The sequence below is a fragment of the Ornithodoros turicata genome, chromosome 2, assembly GCF_037126465.1.
Source record: "Ornithodoros turicata isolate Travis chromosome 2, ASM3712646v1, whole genome shotgun sequence".
NCBI lineage: Eukaryota > Metazoa > Arthropoda > Arachnida > Ixodida > Argasidae > Ornithodoros > Ornithodoros turicata.
The window spans coordinates 82,205,986-82,223,774 of NC_088202.1; the positions used below are offsets into that span (position 1 = coordinate 82,205,986).

General features: G+C 47.1%; 1 protein-coding gene across 2 annotated transcripts; it reads right to left on the reverse strand.

Moving 5' to 3' along the window:
- Positions 1 to 640: 640 nt before the first annotated feature.
- On the reverse strand, positions 641 to 17,571 carry LOC135385622 (signal peptide peptidase-like 2C). 2 transcript variants are annotated; one of them, XM_064615067.1, is made up of 14 exons: positions 17,457 to 17,571; positions 14,552 to 14,689; positions 13,276 to 13,458; positions 12,864 to 12,950; positions 12,564 to 12,703; positions 12,329 to 12,479; positions 8,185 to 8,389; positions 7,635 to 7,731; positions 5,259 to 5,454; positions 4,836 to 4,907; positions 4,601 to 4,751; positions 2,459 to 2,536; positions 2,237 to 2,391; positions 641 to 870 (listed from the first exon to the last, which is right to left on the reverse strand). In XM_064615067.1, the coding sequence occupies exons 1-14, from the start codon at positions 17,511 to 17,513 to the stop codon at positions 700 to 702; spliced, it is 1,881 nt and encodes a 626-aa protein (XP_064471137.1). In that variant the 5' UTR covers positions 17,514 to 17,571; the 3' UTR covers positions 641 to 699. The 2 variants fall into 2 exon arrangements, with proteins under 2 accessions (XP_064471137.1, XP_064471136.1); XM_064615066.1 differs by having other exon boundaries at positions 14,552 to 14,692.
- Between the last annotated feature and the right edge of the window lie 218 nt (positions 17,572 to 17,789).

Genomic DNA, 17,789 nt, shown 5'->3' on the forward strand with positions numbered 1-17,789 from the left:
CACTCGAACGATGACGATCAGCTTGCATAATTCTTATTGGCGAGGTGTAGAGCATGTTGGTTGGTACACAGCATCGTAGAATACATCACAGAGAATACACGATGGGGGGATACGGACAGCGTTCAACTATCAACTGCAATTTATTCAGGCAATCACACTAGACAGGAAAGTCCAGAGAAACAAAGACGACCTCTAGCGGGGAAACGTTACTGACCGCAGACTCTCAGCATTGGGCGACCAGTCTATATAGGTGGCTTCCACGATTTCGCGACACAGCGTAGAAGCATGCTTGTGTAGAACAGTGGCGTGCTTGTGTGTTCTCTTCAACGATTATCCCTACTGGTTTTAGATGTAGGTGTAGTTTGCAGAGACCTCTGTCCGCGAGTATTCCCTGTCTTTGGAATGAAAGCGCATTTGTGTTCAGCGTAACTGAGAGCAACAAAGCTAGCTAAGCTAACCTGAAAATGCTTTAAAAATGGTTCTTCATGGCGTTGTTGCGACATGTGAACAGCACAAACAACCTTCGTGTATGTTTTCGTAAATGTCAGTTAAATACCGATATAATCGTTTTTCCTATACGGTGTTGTGTGCAGTTAATGTCGCACCGACAGCAGGTTTACAGAAAGCAGGAACACGAGGGAAGAAAATACGGATGTCTATTGGTATCCTAGATAGTATTATTCAATGACCATATTCGATTCATTTGGCATCGTAGGTTTCCTGCGTAACTGGAACTGGTATAGCGATCCACGGAATAACCGAGTTCGTCACTTGGAGAAGCCCTTTGGACATGTGCACCTCAAATGCCTCGCTGGACATCGAGACGTGCAGAATGTTTTCTATGGACGCTAGAAGACCACTTCTTGGAGTCTGAAAACAAATAGAAATTGCATAGCGTGAGGCAGCGGTTTCGCTTTTGTGCCAGGGTTAAATAGAAAGGAGAATGTGGTGAAGGGAATTGGGATATATCAGCATGAAAGCAGTGGGCCAGCACCAACAACAACTTTATTGAAATGATCGAAGTTTCAACGAGAGCCTCGTTCAACCACATGGTATACAAGTTTTACGAGTCTATCAAGGTTCACCTGCCCAATGCAGCAGCAATCAACGCGAATATTTCCCGCTAGCCATGTCACATTCAGTTCCGCTTCCGGTCTACTGCATCAACCAGCGGCCAGGGTACTTTTCTAGTGCTAGGTTTCATCTACGGATTCACAATGCGTTGCAATGCAAGTGCAGTTGAGCTCGGGACCACCATTGAGACGACCATCACCAAGCTGGGGGTGGTGTTCTCGAAGCGCGTACGGGGGAGGGGAGAGGGGGAACCAAATACTTAAACATGGGTATTGGGGGCGACCACCCAACTGCCCTCCCCCCTTGGATCCGCCAGAGGACGTCCCAATCTCCCAATCACTACCCTAAAATTGTCCTCAATTCGATACAAGGAAAACGTGTAGGTGATCTCTGCAACGTGTGAAATTGCACTGCAGTATAGCGAAGTGATTTTACATGTGCCTACATATCACGCAATAAAGCCTTGCACATTGTCATCTGGTGCTTCAGAGAGAGCTTGCTTGCCAGCAGTATGTCCTCACCAAATGGCTTAGTTTCAAAACTATTGCTGTATATTCACCCTCGCGGTTGAATGACCAGTACAAAAGACTCTCTCACCAGTTTCTCGAGAGGTTCAAACGAACACCTATAGATCTACAGCTCCCGTCAACCTTAATAACACTGGAAAACATATGGTATCATGTCCGAGCACGATTACAGCAACACTTTGAGCCATGAGGAAATTTTAATTGAACAAAATTATTCTCTTAGTTTAACGCAAGGATTTTGGGTGACTAGGGTGACTTATCGCGCTCGGACTTGATTTGAATATTTTTTCAGTGTTATTGTTAAGGTTGACTGAAATAATATTGACTGAAAATTGACTGAAAATAAGGTTGACAATAATTCTACGAAACAGCTTTCTTGCCACAAGACCACAAGGTTGCGCTTTCAAATCCGGCTGATGGCGCCAGCGCCGTGGTAACGTGGTAAAAGCTGTCCAGATACGTGAAACGCCGCGAAGGCGCTAATTATGCGGTGCAGTTTGTGTGTGTGTGTTTGTACCAACCACGGTGGTAAGGCCATTACGTTCACCTTTCATAGTATAAACGAGAAATATTACTACACATATGCTCGTGTTTGAAACGCGGCAGCAGTAAGTACCACATAAAAGACCACTCACAATATTTCCCAACCAGAAGGCCTTGAGATCGCCTCTGCACCAGGATAGCAGCAAGGGGGGAATAAGGGTCGAAGGAACCAGGTACAAAAGTGCAGGCTGTCCGGAATCCATGAGCTGTGCGCTAACAAATGTCAGCACGAGACCTATGCTGTACCCTTGAAGTGATGTACCACAATAGAAATGTAAAAAGAGTGAACACAGAGAAGGAACAAAAACACTTACCGAGCATAGATACTATAAAATATATGGATCTTCTCTTGGAGAGTACGTCGTACCCACGGCAGTAAGACACAGCAAGACCTATCAGTATATGTCAGGCGGATTAGAACATGCTCAAAAACTGCTCAAACCGAAGTGAAGTGAGGTTGTGTTCCAACTTTGGAGCGCGACGCATCGTAACACTGCCAGAGGCGTGTGTGTGTATTTCCTCTGTGCTTGTACGACATTGAACTCAGGCTGTAGCGTCGCCAGACTGCCAGCTAGGGAAGCGGCGCCGGCGCGACGCCGCATGAGTTTTTAAATGAGATAGCATTTCGTTAATGGATTTTTGAGGCCTCGGTGAAGCCGCGTTTCTCCAAGATATCGTCACTATAGGGACGTCAACTCAGCTGCACTCTCGCCCTCATACCATGTCATACTTCGGCCATGGTCAAATCCGGCCCACCAACGGCTCTGCCCGAAAAGCACTACCAACCCTTCCGGACAATGTGGGGAATCGGTTCTCGCTGAGACTCAATATAAAAAATATGTTGGTCTCTCTCCGACAGAGAGACTTTATCTTAGGTGGTCGATGTTTGTTCGTGACCTGAGCTTTTTGGGGGACTGTGGGCTCAGTTTTCAATAATTTCCATTTGTAAGTCGGCGCTCGCTCTGTGTTCACCATTCTCTGTCACCAAATTCTGACATGCAATGGACTATAGCATGCTGCGATAAAGCATCCTACTAACTTGTGCAGGCTTTGCTGAGCAGCTACCGTTACCAAAGTGCTAACAGTGTCTGTAGCTCGTTACGCTTAATCGCCAGTCGTGACATACGCCAGCATGTTTAACATCTGCGCCTCCTGCGCCTACTGGATCGGTACGGTGCGGTCATCCAAAAGTTAATTCCACGTCTCTATACCATTAGTGTATTCGGCTCAGCGACGCGCACAGAAAGCAGCCTCAGACAAAGCAGAGGCTACCCGCACCTTTCCTCAACCAGCACCCAAGATCCGTGAGTCTATTTCGGCTTTTAGAGCCACAAAAATGCAGTGGACGCGTCCTCTGCTCTTGAGAGCCTGAGACACCCTTGAGAACCCGAATTGTGCACGCGCTCCCAATAACGACGCGTAGGTAACATGTTACTGGCTAGCAGAAGCGTAGCAGCGGCAGGTGCAAACCCAAAGTTTGTACGAGCACACACTGAGCAGATACTGAGAGGAAACCCTCGTTATACCGAAACCGCTTTATTTAAAGTTGAATACACGCTCCCGCGCTTCAAAAAGGATGATCTTTTACCTAAATTAAAGGGCTGCCCAGGTGGTCACCACAAAGATTTGTTTGCCTGCTTTTATGTTTGCGCACCTCCGGTGCCACTATAATGTGGGAGTTCCGGCTGCCGCTTATATCGAATTTTTCCCTGTCAAACCCACTTCGTTGTAATGAAGGTCTGTTGTGTTTGTCCTGCGAGGGTTCCTGCTGAAGGTTGGTTTGATAATTCGCCGTGGTGTACGACAATTATCAATTAAAGGCAAGAGGCACTAAAAGGGAACTTCTCATGGCGGAGTGAAACATGCAGTGACTTTGACACCAACATAAACGGAGAAGGATTCATCCATTAAGTCACTCATGAACGGAAGAAACCGCAATGCACGCTTCCAAATGCGAGAACAGTTTTCTAATACTGTGTCAGCACCCTTCTAACCTTAAAGGAGCATGGACTCGTTCAGGATCTGTCACGCAAAACTATTTCCTTTGGGAAGTGTCCTTTGAGAAATTTGTTACAAGAATGCGAACAGCGGTGCCGATTTGTCTTAGCTACTCCTTGTGTGTTTTGACGTCAGATCAACCAATCACTTTTTATTGGCTCCCGGGAATCGCCACTCGACCAGTCGACTGCTGGGGACAGGTGACTGCAGATACAACTGCAGAGGGACGGGAAGAAAAAGGAGTCCCTCACAATTGTGCCGAGGACATATATCGTCGCGGACTGACAGCTGAGGGAAGCAGCTTTTCTGACCGAGGCTGAAAGCTGCACTATGCTCAACTAAGTGCACAGCGTGAGCACAAAACGTCTCATCTTATATTCCGCAATAAATAAGCTGGGACACAAGTACCAAGAAGCACACGTCGTATGTCTGTAGCTTTACCTTTGCACGACACCTACCTGGGACGACAATATCTCCGTAGCCCAAAATCACACCGAAAGCTGCGGAAAGACAGTCTTCTATATCCCCTAAATCGAAAAATGGCACACGCACGAGGACAGGAAGGTTGTATACCCCCGTAGCAACCTCTTCCATGACGCTCTGTCCCTTCTGCACAATTACGTTTGTAATTACCTTACGTAAGTCTGTCAGAAAAAAACTACAGACTAACGTGGCAGGTAAAATGAAACTTACCTGGAGAAACGCTGTCACAAATACCATAAATATGTCGTAACAAAATAAGAAGGCAAGTATCAGGGAGATGAACTGCAAGTGATAAGAGGAGACACTTGTGAACTGGTGCTTCTGAGCAATACGAATGACGGTGCTAATGCAAGCCCGGTAGACCAATGACATTTTTATGGCAGCCCCAAGCCTGGTAATAACCACTACATCCAAACTCAACATCGTCAAAGGACCATGAATAAAGCTAGTTCCTACAAACCCATGGTCTATGTGTCGTTATTTCATCCTACAAGCGCTACGTTATCAAATCTATCGCCGTGAGCTGGTACAAGGTTTCGCAGTACCGAGCATCCTGCCCACACGACCTCTATACTACCCCTCCAAAAAATAAACATACAACGATAGAGATATCAATGAACACCAACACTGCACCTTGAAGTTGGGCAACTGAAAACACCTGGTGATGTTGAGTGCAAGGCTCACGCCTAATGTGTTCTGGAGGATCCACCCGTGGGGATCGTCTCTGAATGTGAACCATAGCACAGGGAGACCGATGGCAGCTACAAACACCAAGTGATGGCGGAACTCCATGTTCTGGACGAAGCAAGGGAACAGCAAGTTCGGAAGCCTGCAGGGAAGGGAAAACCTCACGAAGTGAGCTTAGAACCTTGCCAGTCAGTCACCTTGTAGTCAGCTATGAACCAGGTAAACGCTTCCTGTCTGACCCGTGCAAGATTAACCTGCACGCAGGCGTAGGCATAGCGTACCTGACGTTCTCTTGGTGTACTTAACTTAGGTGATTGAGTCACAAGTAACGTCGAGACCAACAAGCACGAATAAAACATTTTATCGCACTTTTGCTCGCAGACTTTTGTTCGAGAAAAAGCAGTGAGTATATGTAATCAAGTAAAACTCCTGTAGGGGCGAACTGCAATTCCCATATCAACGACACGTGCAGCAGCTCCAGCAATCATGGCGTCGAGCAGTATCTCTGTAGCTGTGGAACAGCGATGCATAACCAAGTTTCTCGTGAAGGAGAACGACAAGTGAGATTGTTACAGGCACAGTATGGGGAACGAAACAACGTCAAGGGCAAGAGGGTACGAGTGGTGGCGAAAGTTCGGCGAACAACGGGATATGGAGGCGAATGAACAGACACGTTCGTCCGACTGCTGTCACGCCAAGTGGGACATTGCAGGCGTTGATCAAGCCATCCTCGAGAAACGGAGTAACAGTTCAGGACATTGCATTGTCGGCAGTGTGAAGCCAATCATTCACCCGCACATACTGTTCCGTAAAATCTGTGCAAGATGGGTATCCCGGCACCTGACTTGTGACTAGAAGGGTATGGTATAGCTGCTGAAACTGTTTCAATCCGAGGGGGACCAATTTTTGCAATTCAATCCGAGGGGGACCAATTTTTGCAATCAATCATCCCATGTCATGAAACCTGGATAGATCATTTCACCCCAGAGACAAAAAGCAGCAGCATAGAATGGCGACATACGGCTTCCCCGCCGCAACAGAAAAGCAAGATGCAGCAGTCTGTTGGGAAGTCCATGGAAACTTTTTTGGGACATGCGGGGAGTCATCCATGTGCCGTGTGGGATGTTGTCTGGAAGGGTCACCCTTCGTGACAATGCCCAGGCTCACGCGACGAATTTCACGGTAGCAGCCTTGGCCGAAATGAGTCTAGAGGTTTTGCCCCATGTCCCTTACAGCACAGATTTAGCCCCACTGTTACTATTTGCGAAAAGGACGAAACCCGACACTGGGAATCTGTGTACATCTGCAGGGTGTAATTCGATCAGGGATTTCCCTACACCCCTCTGCATTTTTGCAACACCCCCCCCCCCCCCCTTGAAATTTCTCAGGTGACACCACCCAGCTCGGCCACAAACATGTTCTGGTAGTGAGTCCGGCGCAGCGAATTACATCCTGTACAGTCGAACTTATGCTGTAGGACCACAATCATGCAGGTGATCGTACCATGCATTTGTCCAAAATCATTTGAAAGTGACTGTTCAATGCATATATTGCGCGCATATACCAGCAAAAATGAGTGCGGGCACGCAAACGCAATGTGGCTCATCAAGAACCATTTGCGCCCAACTCAAGCAAGGTATTCCGCTTTTTTCGTCTAGGGTTTTCACCTTTGGTTGCTAGGTATTCATTGAGCTTCGTGAAACAAGTTGCTAGTCTTTTCTTTGTCGGTCGTGCAATTATGCATCTTATTGTTGAAATGCCGTTCATAATGAATCTATATTCAATTGTACTGTGTTCGAACGTAATAACATGTACAAATAAAACGGGAAAGCTGTGCAGATATGCCACCATTGTGGCACGATTCTTTCACTACCCCCCTGAAAGCTCGGCACCCCCCAGCAGTGAGTTTCTGGGGAAATCACTGAATTCGATACAGACTATTTATCAAAAAGGTAGCAGAGCAGCACAGATGCCATTTTTCCGGGTGGGTAGTAAGGGCATGCTGCATTCGGTAGAAGAGCATGTGGCTACCGGAAGAAGACTACAGAAGAAGAATTCATAATCTTGAAAATAATCGCTGCGATGGTGCGCAGCCTCTACGAAAGCCACTATGCTCTGATGGCGCGTGCATCATGGCAGAGTGTAAACCACAGGCCACTAAAAGGCTACTAAGTTGTACAGAAGTCAGTGGTGTAACACTACTCGGCGATGAAATCCTCCTGAGGAGATGTAGCGACTGAGGGGATGTAGGACGTGACCAACGTTCCCTGCTGCCGCGCTCTATCATTGACGCGCAGAAAGTACTCACATGAAAGTACTCACCTGAAACTTGCGCAGGGGATTAAGACCGCCACGGCGTCCAGAAGAACAATTAGGCTCATCATGGAACCCAACATGACGCAGACTATCATCACGTACACTGCGAAGGAACATGCTCAGATAAGCAATGTTGCACTCACGTGCTGGATCAGTCGTGCTACCATTTGTTTCCAGTAGGGTTGTGCAATAAAATGACATTGGTTCTTGCGCAGGCGTGTACAAGTCTGAATTTGTTGTATTCAATTCGATGTCTCCTTATATGTCATTGTTTTGAGAAACTACGAGAAATCGTACAATCTGCGTCGTCAGGCACAAGCACGCCACCCACCGCATTTCTGCAGCCTGTTTGCATTGTAATGAATGGTTAAAGCATCCCAGAGGTTGTTGCTGAATATGTCGCCATGAGGGTTAGGTTTGTGTAGAGCATTCGCATGAATCTTTGCAGTTTGCATCTGTATCTCGTAAAACATGCGAACCACAAATGGTAGTACTTTTGCGGAAGTACACTCCTGTACGTGCGTCAAATTCGCATTGAATGTACACCCTCACTTACCGACCTTTTTGGAGAAGTAATACATAAAAAGCAAGCTTGTGCCCATGAACATGACAAGTATTACGACGATTTGGAAGTCAAGAGGGCACTCGTCAAAGATGTCCTGGTCAAACTCATCGAGATGGACAACCTTTCGGTGGTGTCCAGACGACGACTGCTTAGGAACGGGAAGCGCTTCTGTCGAAGGCTTCACTTGAGGTTCTTCCTGTGAAAGCGTATTGCCTACATTACGCGAATGCACGATATACGAAATAAAATTGGATTGATTGATTGTGAAAGTGATTGAGGTGAAGCTTGATTCAGGCACTGGGTCACTAGATATCTTTCCAGATATGATTAGTGGTACTTCGTCACTTCTAAGGTACACTCTAAAAAAGGGAGTATAGTATTAAGCAATTTTACGCCCCCTGCTGCGGGTGAACTCTCACCAAACACCCTTGAAACTCCGTTTGTGCGTTTGTATGTTTTGATGTTTCAATAACTCCCTTCAACCTGCGCTTGACTCCGTTAAGCGCGAAGAGTTAAGCGCGAGGCATCTGCATATTCTTGGACAGTTTTCGTCCTTGTCATTGCGAAGTCTAGCAACACTGATGTCGAGGCCGTTGAGTTTAGCGTTTGAGCTCCGCGTGCGTTTCTGCTTGTCGTGCGGATACTTGTTAACGGTCTTTTGGAGATCTCAAACCGCCGAATAATATTTGCTTCGAACAACAACGTTTTCGGCGTGCTGAGGTGTAACGAACGCAACGACTGCAAATCATAGCTGCGTGGCTCCGTGTCGCCCACTGTGTACTCAAGGTAAGTTTCCGTCCCGGGCGTTACGTACACGTATGCATTGCTTTGAAAGGAAGATCCGTTAATTTGGGGACACTGGTAACGAAACACGGTAGCCGTTGGCCTGTACTTTATTCACAAATATGTGGTTGAGACTTTTCATAAGTTTGGAAGTATACCTCTGTGTTCTAAGGTCGAGTTCCGTAAACTTTTGCCTAGCACTAGCATCAATCAATTTTTCCACAGATATGATTCAAACCATTCATTTACCTAGCATTATTTGTTTGGCATAAGAAATGGTTTACTAGCGAAAATATCTGACATATGATAACGTCACATATCGCCGAAGCCAGTGTAACAAAACGATAAAGATCATGACTCCTGGCTTTTGGTCTATTTTCAAAAATTCAAAGCACATGCACCTTATGCCTGAGCCAGATGCGTATGAAAACGCACTTCTCTCCCTGCTTTGCCACGAATGATCTGAGGAGTGGGTGCGAATGTGCCAAATTGCCTACACAGTAATATGTTAATGTAGTGACAGACAGTGGCGTATCGAGCTACCTGCGCCCATGGCAACATGGTGTCCTTGGGGATGCGTTTTCGTGTGGTCCGCACTAGGTTTCACACTACAACCTCTAATGGCGGTTGCTTTAGATCATTTATGAATGTGCCAGGTTGAGTGCCCGACCTGGCACATTCACTCCCGACCACATAATGGCGCCCCTGTTCACCTGGCGCCCATGGCACCTGTCCACACCTGCCACACCCTAGATACGCCACTGGTGACAGATGAACAAGCCGGAGATTCACCCGCACAGCGATATGTACATTCCAAGCACTGTTCTCTACCAATCTTGGACAGCACACACATCCTTACAGCATATAGTTTTTACGGTGCATCCTATACTATGTCTCATCCTTATACATGAGGAAGTAAAATGTTGGCAAATAAGAAAGTTTTGGATTTTGTTGTGAGTGTGCTCTGTTTGAGTTGGTTCTTCTCTGTAACCTTTCAGTAACGAAAAAAATTATATTGCTCCTTAGATTAATAGATCTACATCGCGTACTTGACTGACACTACTTGAGAAGGCCATATAGAAAGGAATGTAACATAACATCGTAATAATGCTCACAGAAGACCATTTAAAGTTCTAGTCCTGCTGTATCACGGTGGAGGGACGCACCTGTCTACTAAATGACAGAACAGCTGCACCATATCCACCGCGTTCGAACATTACGAAGTGTTCGAAGTATGCTACATTGGTTAGGAGACGCTTAAGGTGCCGTTAAAAACTTAAAAACGGATCCTAACGACAGCTGTTTCTAGCCATGCAATTATGTTTCGTGTACGTAGCGTGTAATGTACACTGTAATGTTCAACTTCTGTTCTGTATCAGAGGCACAATAAATGTATGTATGTATGTAAGATTCTGTTTTACAACACTTCCTTGCATGTTCTTCAAGGTGAAGAGATGACTGGAGTAATGCACGTCCCAGGATCTGAGCATAATTTTTACGCCTTATGTAGTGTAACAATAACTCTCCAATGGAGTTATGTTAAGCTCATGAGTGGAGTGGACTTTTACGTCCGACGTGCTGGAGTAAATAGGGAGCTGTACGGGTGCAACATTTACTCCGTACTACAGGGGTAAATTTTACTCCATAGTTCTCGGAGCTGCAGATACTCTTCAAAAAGCCTGAAATTTTGCACACTGGAGTTAGGGCGTTTTACCCCCGCAATGGAGTTGGTATGGCTCTTTTTTCTTTTTTTTTTTTCAGAGTGTAGTATTGAAGGAGCCAGGAAAGCTATCTAAAATATTTTCGGTTTCTGATGCATTATGGAAGGATGTGACTTACTTGACAACTATCAAAGCAATTCTCTCTATACAATATTTTTCTTACGGCGAATTCCGCTGGCCCTGTAGCACAGTGTAGTGCGCCGCGGTGTGGGCCCAGCCTAGGAACAAACGAAGAGCGAATGGAAAGGCCAATGAAACATGCCATCCGTTGAAGCGGCCCTGTTACACACGCGCTTGAGCCAGAATAACTTTCTGCAGTACAACGACCAGCAGAATTCGACATTAGAAGAAAAAAAAATAATAAACGCACGAACATCGACGCGCGCGTTCACGCTCAAATTCCTCTGCACGGCGAAAGAAGGAGGAGAAAAAACGTCACCACTGATGTCGTTACTCTTACAAGGGATCGCACAAATCGGGGCCGGCGTTTTTTTTTTTCGTTTCTTTCCCCCTTTTCTCCCTGTATAGCAAAATACGTTTCCCTGCACCAATTAGCGGGCTATGCCGTTATGACCTCATACCAACTTGGGCGGTTAGATGCGGGCATTGCCACCGTTGCACACGATTGCGATTTTTAAAATCGAATACTGCTATATTTGTGCGTCCGTCGAATGGATCACTTCGCATAGTGCATGTTAGTAGTCGAGTTAACGGCTTGGTTTAAAAAGAAGGTAGTGACTGAAGCGCTTTCGTGCCTTTCGTGCCGCATCGCAAGTAGGCCACGTTGGCCTACTGGCCGTTCTATGATTACCGCCCTCTACAATATCCTCACTCTTTTCGTCACTGCCATCACGTAATTTGGCGTTGATACTTCGAAGACCGGTTACCAGGAGTCTTTACAAAGTCAGTACGAAATGTCGACGAGTAGGCAGCTTTTAGCTATATCCCTTCACGAACCAGTTGATGTTTACACTATGCCCTCGCTACCTAGGCGTAATTTAATCATGCATTGGATTGTGGTGGAGCTGGTGAAAGGGCTCGCCGTTAGCCTCAAAGGAGGGCAACGTCAGCACAAGCGCACTGGGGGAATGTGTGACCTGGGCAGACTTCTAAAGGAACTATGCCGGCATATGCGTCTGAGGAAAATCCAGGAAAAACCCCAGACAGCACAGCCGGCACCGGGATTCGAATCCGAGTACCATCCCAGTCTAGACGTGACATGTAGGTGTAAAGGGCTGTTTATACTCCAACGGCAGGCAGCGTAGCTCGTGCAGCGTGCCCTCGTACGACACGCCGCGCTGGCTTTCATGTGTTGTTTATACTTCGTCGTCAACCAGCGTTAAGTTTGCTTCCTCGAGCACATGCATGGCCATAGCGACGTCCGTGCCACCGTGCACGTAGTAGGCCGTAGTAACTTACGCATATGCCGTCGAATACTGTCGCGAAACACCAGTGTGATATGCGCCCACCGCTGTCAGAGCACGCTGATCGATGCTGCGAGTATAAATACTCCGACAGCCGACGCCTGTCAACCTCGTTGCACTCGCTCGTTCGTCTACGTTACGGCAGGGTATAAACAGCCTCATAATCCGTGCGTGCTGCTTACTGGAATGGGGTATAGGTTCGCTTACATTGCCTGCTTTGTGCCTATTGTGTTCCTCGGGCGGTTCCCGTGCTACATTGTCTTCCTCCTTTGCAACGCTCACGTTTTCAGGCTTCTCATCTTGATCTTTATTTTCATTCTCGTTCCTCAGTATAGTTCTCCAGTTACGCAATAAGAACCTCGAAGCAAATTGAGGGAGATGTTACACACTGAGGATCAGCGGTAAACCATAACAAAACTGACACGCTTTACCGGGAACTCACAAGGTCTTGCGCGTGCTTCCCGACCACACTGACCCTACTGCAACAGTGAGGCATGCGATGACCCAGACGACTGCAGCTTCCCTGTTGGTGTTGACTTCGACGGCGTACAAGGCTAGCTGGGAATCGTGATCACCTCTTGCCTGAAAGCAAGGCATGATGAAATCCCTATGTCACAATGTGCAATTCGAGGCGTTGAACTTGAGGACCTAAAGCATTTTCCTGTTTTACTGGCACACGTACTGCAACTGAAAACTAGATGTGCCTTTAGTGTTCCCACGTAACTTTCTCGAATGTACTTACTGTGATGTCGAAAAAAGTATCGTTCTTGATCGTGCCAACGAAAATATCTTGACTTGGAACGTTCTTCGCCGTAAAGTACTTTATGTCCTGAAACATGCCAAACGCGTCGTTGAAATCTTTCTGGAGTTTCTCACCAAAACTCGGCTTAGCCAGACGAAGGTTCTGTCGGTAAAGGCTTATCCGTTTATTGTCAAGTGATTTTCCTTGTTCCCTCCTAATCTTCCGAACTCTACCGACGCGATTCGCCTTACTCTACGCACCGAAAACGCTCACTGATTATCTTTAAGCGAACTATCTTCTAGTTGTGGAAGGGGAGATTTGTCCGGCAAACCAAACTTGCTTGGTTTCATCCACCCCTCACTTCATTTTTATAGTAGCGTCACCTAGAGTAGGTGCCGCGACATCCGCTCACCTTTCTCGGTTCCCTTCTCACGAAAAGAAGGCCACGAACCCCGCTTCCAGCAGCAATAGTGACCACAACGTCGAAAGCGCAGGCGTCTTCGGCCCGCTCGACAAGACCACACTTGCCACGCAGTTTCCCCATCTCTATATCACAGCTTGCGTTGATGGAGGCAGCGTCGTAGCTGCAGTATTGCTGCACGAGTAGACAGCTCCTGTGTATCACTAGGATAATGGCTCTTTTATTGATAACCCGTCAGTGCTAGCACTAGTAGATCGTAAGAAACCCTTGCATTGGTGCCTTCAATATCCCGATTATGTCTGCGTATGCAAAATGCGTAAGGCGTTTTTGAGTACACGCGTCATTCGCGAAAGACAATGTGCATGTGAATAAATCGTTATGCCAGTGCATCGACAGCACCCTTCACGGGAAGCCGTCACAGACGGGCTGACGGACATACTTTCTTTCAAGGGATCAATCACACGGACTGCGCATCTAGAGGCCATCGACAGAGCAGGAAGAGTGCAACTGGCGCCTGCTAGAAGGCGTGGTGACTCCCACTGACCTCGGGACCCCCCCCCCCCTCCTCCGATCAAAGGAGCATCTAGATAATTGCGCAGTTACTAATTGCGTCAGCAGAGCGGCGTGACATAATGGTGTACATACTGTACTGGCTACGGTTACCACAGGGTCATGTCGCGTGAGTTCATTCTGTCATTAAAACATTTTCATCATGACGCCATGCTGCCTCGACTTATATCGTCTGCTGTTTTCGTGGAATATACCTCCTAGCTATAGGACGGGACCTCGTAATTTCAATTTTCACGGGTGATGAATGGGGTTGTACCTCTCAATTTGGTGTTACATTCTAGTCATCTGCTGGGAAACGCATCTATTTCCGTTTCTCTGGTTCTCCGCCACTGTTTACTCACGCACGCTTCATCATACCGATGGAGCAGACGATAACTTCTCCTGGAAGGTCACGCTCCCGTAACTCTACTAGGAAACTGATCGGCACTCCTACACTTCCCGGGAACATTATCTCGGGCGGTTAGAGTGAACAGGACCTAAGGACCTGGAATACGTGTGTACTGCTGCTCGCAGCACCCCAAGTAACTGTCGTGTGCGCAGTATTGAACGCCAGGTCTTGATTGCATCATGATAACAAGGGTTACACCACACAACCTGTTTTGCGCATGTAGCGGCGCAGAAAAGCTTCATGAATCAACTTACAGGCATTTTTATTCTTAGAGTACTAATACAGGTTTCGTGGTTTCCACATACTTACTGCGTTCTTTAAGCCCAATGGGATTTCCTTGATACTGGTGAAAGCCCTAGCGCAGTACTTCTTAATCGTGTGCGAGGAATTTCCAAGACGCAAAGCTGCCGGTATCACTTTTATACCTGAAGCCTCTATAGCTGAAACCTGCTACAACATCAGAGAAAGGTACTCGGTAAATTACAGGGTGCTTTTTTTTTCTTTTTAGCCCATACAGAACTTTTATAAAAAAAAACTACCAGGCAGCATAGATGCCGTTGTCGTTAGGATTTAGGGGATTTCGTGCAAAAGCGAGATAGCAGATTGAGAGACTATCCTAGTATCAAGCCATTTCACGTTTACAAATCCTAAAACACGCACGTGCGTTAAAATATCCATCCACGAACTTTGATATGCAAATGAGCGAAAACCGAAACGCGGCGACCGGGAACGCGGGGAGTACAGCGCTCATTTCACGTTAGGGGGCCACGTGATTTGGAGCCATGGAGATAATTTGAGTACGTGCCGCTCTGCCGGCCAGATACATCGCATTCCGGTCCAGATTAGAGTCACTAAATAAGCTACGCTTCAGAGTAGCGACACTGAGCCGCCATGTTGTTTCGGATGACCTCCAGCCCCACCTCTATTTTGGCAGTAGAAATAGATGAATGTGAAGTTCAGCAGTGGAAGAAGACGACACTTCGAAGAGCGCTAAATGGATGGCGCTGGAGGTCATCCGAAACAACATGACGGCTCAGTGTCGCTACTCTGAAGCGTAGCTTATTTAGTGACTCTAGTCCAGATAAGCCTCCGTCGGCGAGGGCGATGTGCTCCTCAAGCGCGCTTTTGCGGTTTCGGCTCATTTGCACACTAAAATTCAGAGATCCATATTTCATGGCACGCGCTATTTTCTCGATTTTTAAAATATGAAATGGATTTCAACGAGATATTAGTAGTCTAACAGTTTTAAGTTGCCTTCTTCGTTGTGCTTACGTCCCGACTCTAGAAAATCCAGAGCATTCCTGTTGGGCACAACTTTTTCGGAGAGCAACAGGAAGGCTACGAACTTAATAAAAGAACATGCAAAGTTCCGCCCTTGGTACCGTATGAACCGTTATTTGAACTGGTTACCGGTATTTTTTTTATAACAGTTTAGTTCCGATTCAGCTCAGAGATGGCGTCGACTGTTTCGGTTCGGTTTAGTTCCGGTTCGGCCAAAAGTAACGGTTAATAACGGTTTCCGGTTCGGGTTCAGGTTTGGTTCGACTCTCGGCGACAAACTATTCCATGCACCCCGCTGATTCTGTTTATTACTGAGTCTGCCGATTATTTACTGGAAATGGAAAAATTTACTGGAAAATCAACAGAAGTTTACATGACCCGCGTGATGGCACGGTTTACGCTTGTGGCTTGCATAAGTGTCCTCCAGAAATGTTAAACGCGATAGCATTTCGTTACCGCACTTTTGAAGCCACGGTAAAGCCGCGTCGCGTCAGCTTGAGAGAGGCATCGGAGAGGTGCCCTCATTCTGCCAACCTCACACCCCTCGTACATCGCGCCACCTCGGCAGGCGCACTCGCTCAGTGTCTGTGTGCATAACGCGTCTCGCATTGCGGCAACAGTCAGGGCGGCAACAGTCAGGAGCGAACAGGTAACCTGAACTGAAAAAAAAAAAGAAAAAGAGAAGCGTTATTTTTGGGCCAACCGGAACGGAAACCGAAACAATTTTATGCTCCGGAGGGAAACCGAGGGAATATGTTTTTGGGTTTCGGTTGAAATAGAAAATTGAACTATTTGGCCCTCAAGGGCAAGACCTCAAGTGCGCAATACATCCATCGGTCTTTAGGTAGGAAACTCCAGGAACCTCACATTTCTCTGTTAGAAAGAATAAAGGGGTTTATTTTCGTTGCAGTCAATTCTCCTTATATCATGTGAAACTGAACCGGAACTGAACAGTTTTCTTTGAACCGAAACGAAAAACCTCGGTTCGACACCCTGACACGGACGCCGCGGAGCGACAGCATAGGGGGTGTGCTACAGAGCGTTCACGCGACGGAAGCGTGCAGTTCGCATGTGTGCCACCATTGCTGCGGGAGATTCAGACGCGATGACCGAAAACGAGGAACGTAAGCTGCGTGCCGCCATTACACCGGGCTAGATGTTCAGAAATGCGCACCAAAGAATAAGTGATTTAACAGAAATAAGCGAACGCGTTTGCAGGCGCCACCTGTGTTTTTGCATAAGGCTGAGGGTGTCCAGCCTATGGTTGGGTCTGCCGTTCAGCCGCACGCAAATATACCGTTCAGCCGTACGCATATGGTCATAGCGCAGGCACGTCCTTCGTCTGCTGCAATGCGATCTCATTGCGTACGCGACCGACCAGATTTTTTTTTCTTCGAAACACATCCCCCCCCCCCCTCCTCCCGCGGATCCAAGCACTGCACCGAGCACGCTTTCTGCAGATGTTCTCGTAGCGAACACGCCGTGTCTAACGATTGGCTGTACTCAACAAAGCAAAACAAACAGTAATGTGAACCCCTGAGAGCTGTGGGACGGATAGACATTTCCTCGGCGATACCGAAGACTGAATAAGCACAAGAAAAATTTCTCATTGCCCAGAGGAGACATTCTAGTGAGCTGGTTGAAGCAACCCAAAACTCAGCTAAGAGGAGAAATTTGCATTTGACATCAAATGCTGCATGAGCCCTGAGGACAAGGCGACGCACGACGTTGTTGTGCTGTCATGGTCGATGTATCTAGTAACGCGCTCCGCCTGTGCATGCTTGCAGTCTACTGTTCTCAATTTCGAGCGTTACTTGATTGGTGCGGATGCACCTGCCGTACATGCACACGAGTCAGCGAACACCCCCCGAGCTTTATAAAATCCATTACAGTAACAACGATAGGAACAGCGATGGATTGTATCCGAACTCACCGTAGTAGGAAGCAATAAGGGAAGGATCGCTGCCACTACCGCCATGTAGTAATTCATTGCCGTAGAAAGCACCGTGAGTCCGTCTGTCTCGCAGTGGTCCAGAACAGTGGCAGCCAACTCCTACGTGTGTTCCATGCACGCGCAAAAGCACACCATGCGCACGAGCGGCTACGTCGTGACAATAACTATTGCACCGCTATTATTATAAATATATATAAATGCATAGGTATGTAGTGCATTTACGTAACATTTGAAAACCTGCCTGAATGATATACAAAAAATATGGAGATGTGAGACCCGACAAACCTTTTCAACATGTGTAGCAGACAACAG

What these genes read in the sequence shown, in the direction of transcription:
- LOC135385622 (XM_064615066.1), bottom strand. Translation starts at nt 17,513, where the DNA reads ATGAATTACTACATGGCGGTAGTGGCAGCGATCCTTCCCTTATTGCTT. An exon ending in TTACTTCTCCAAAAAGGTCG is followed by an intron (nt 7,732 to 8,184) that starts GTAAGTGAGGGT and finishes GTTCCTTCGCAG; the next exon opens with TGTACGTGATGATAGTCTGC. An exon ending in TTCAGTTGCCCAACTTCAAG is followed by an intron (nt 4,908 to 5,258) that starts GTGCAGTGTTGG and finishes TATCACTTGCAG; the next exon opens with TTCATCTCCCTGATACTTGC.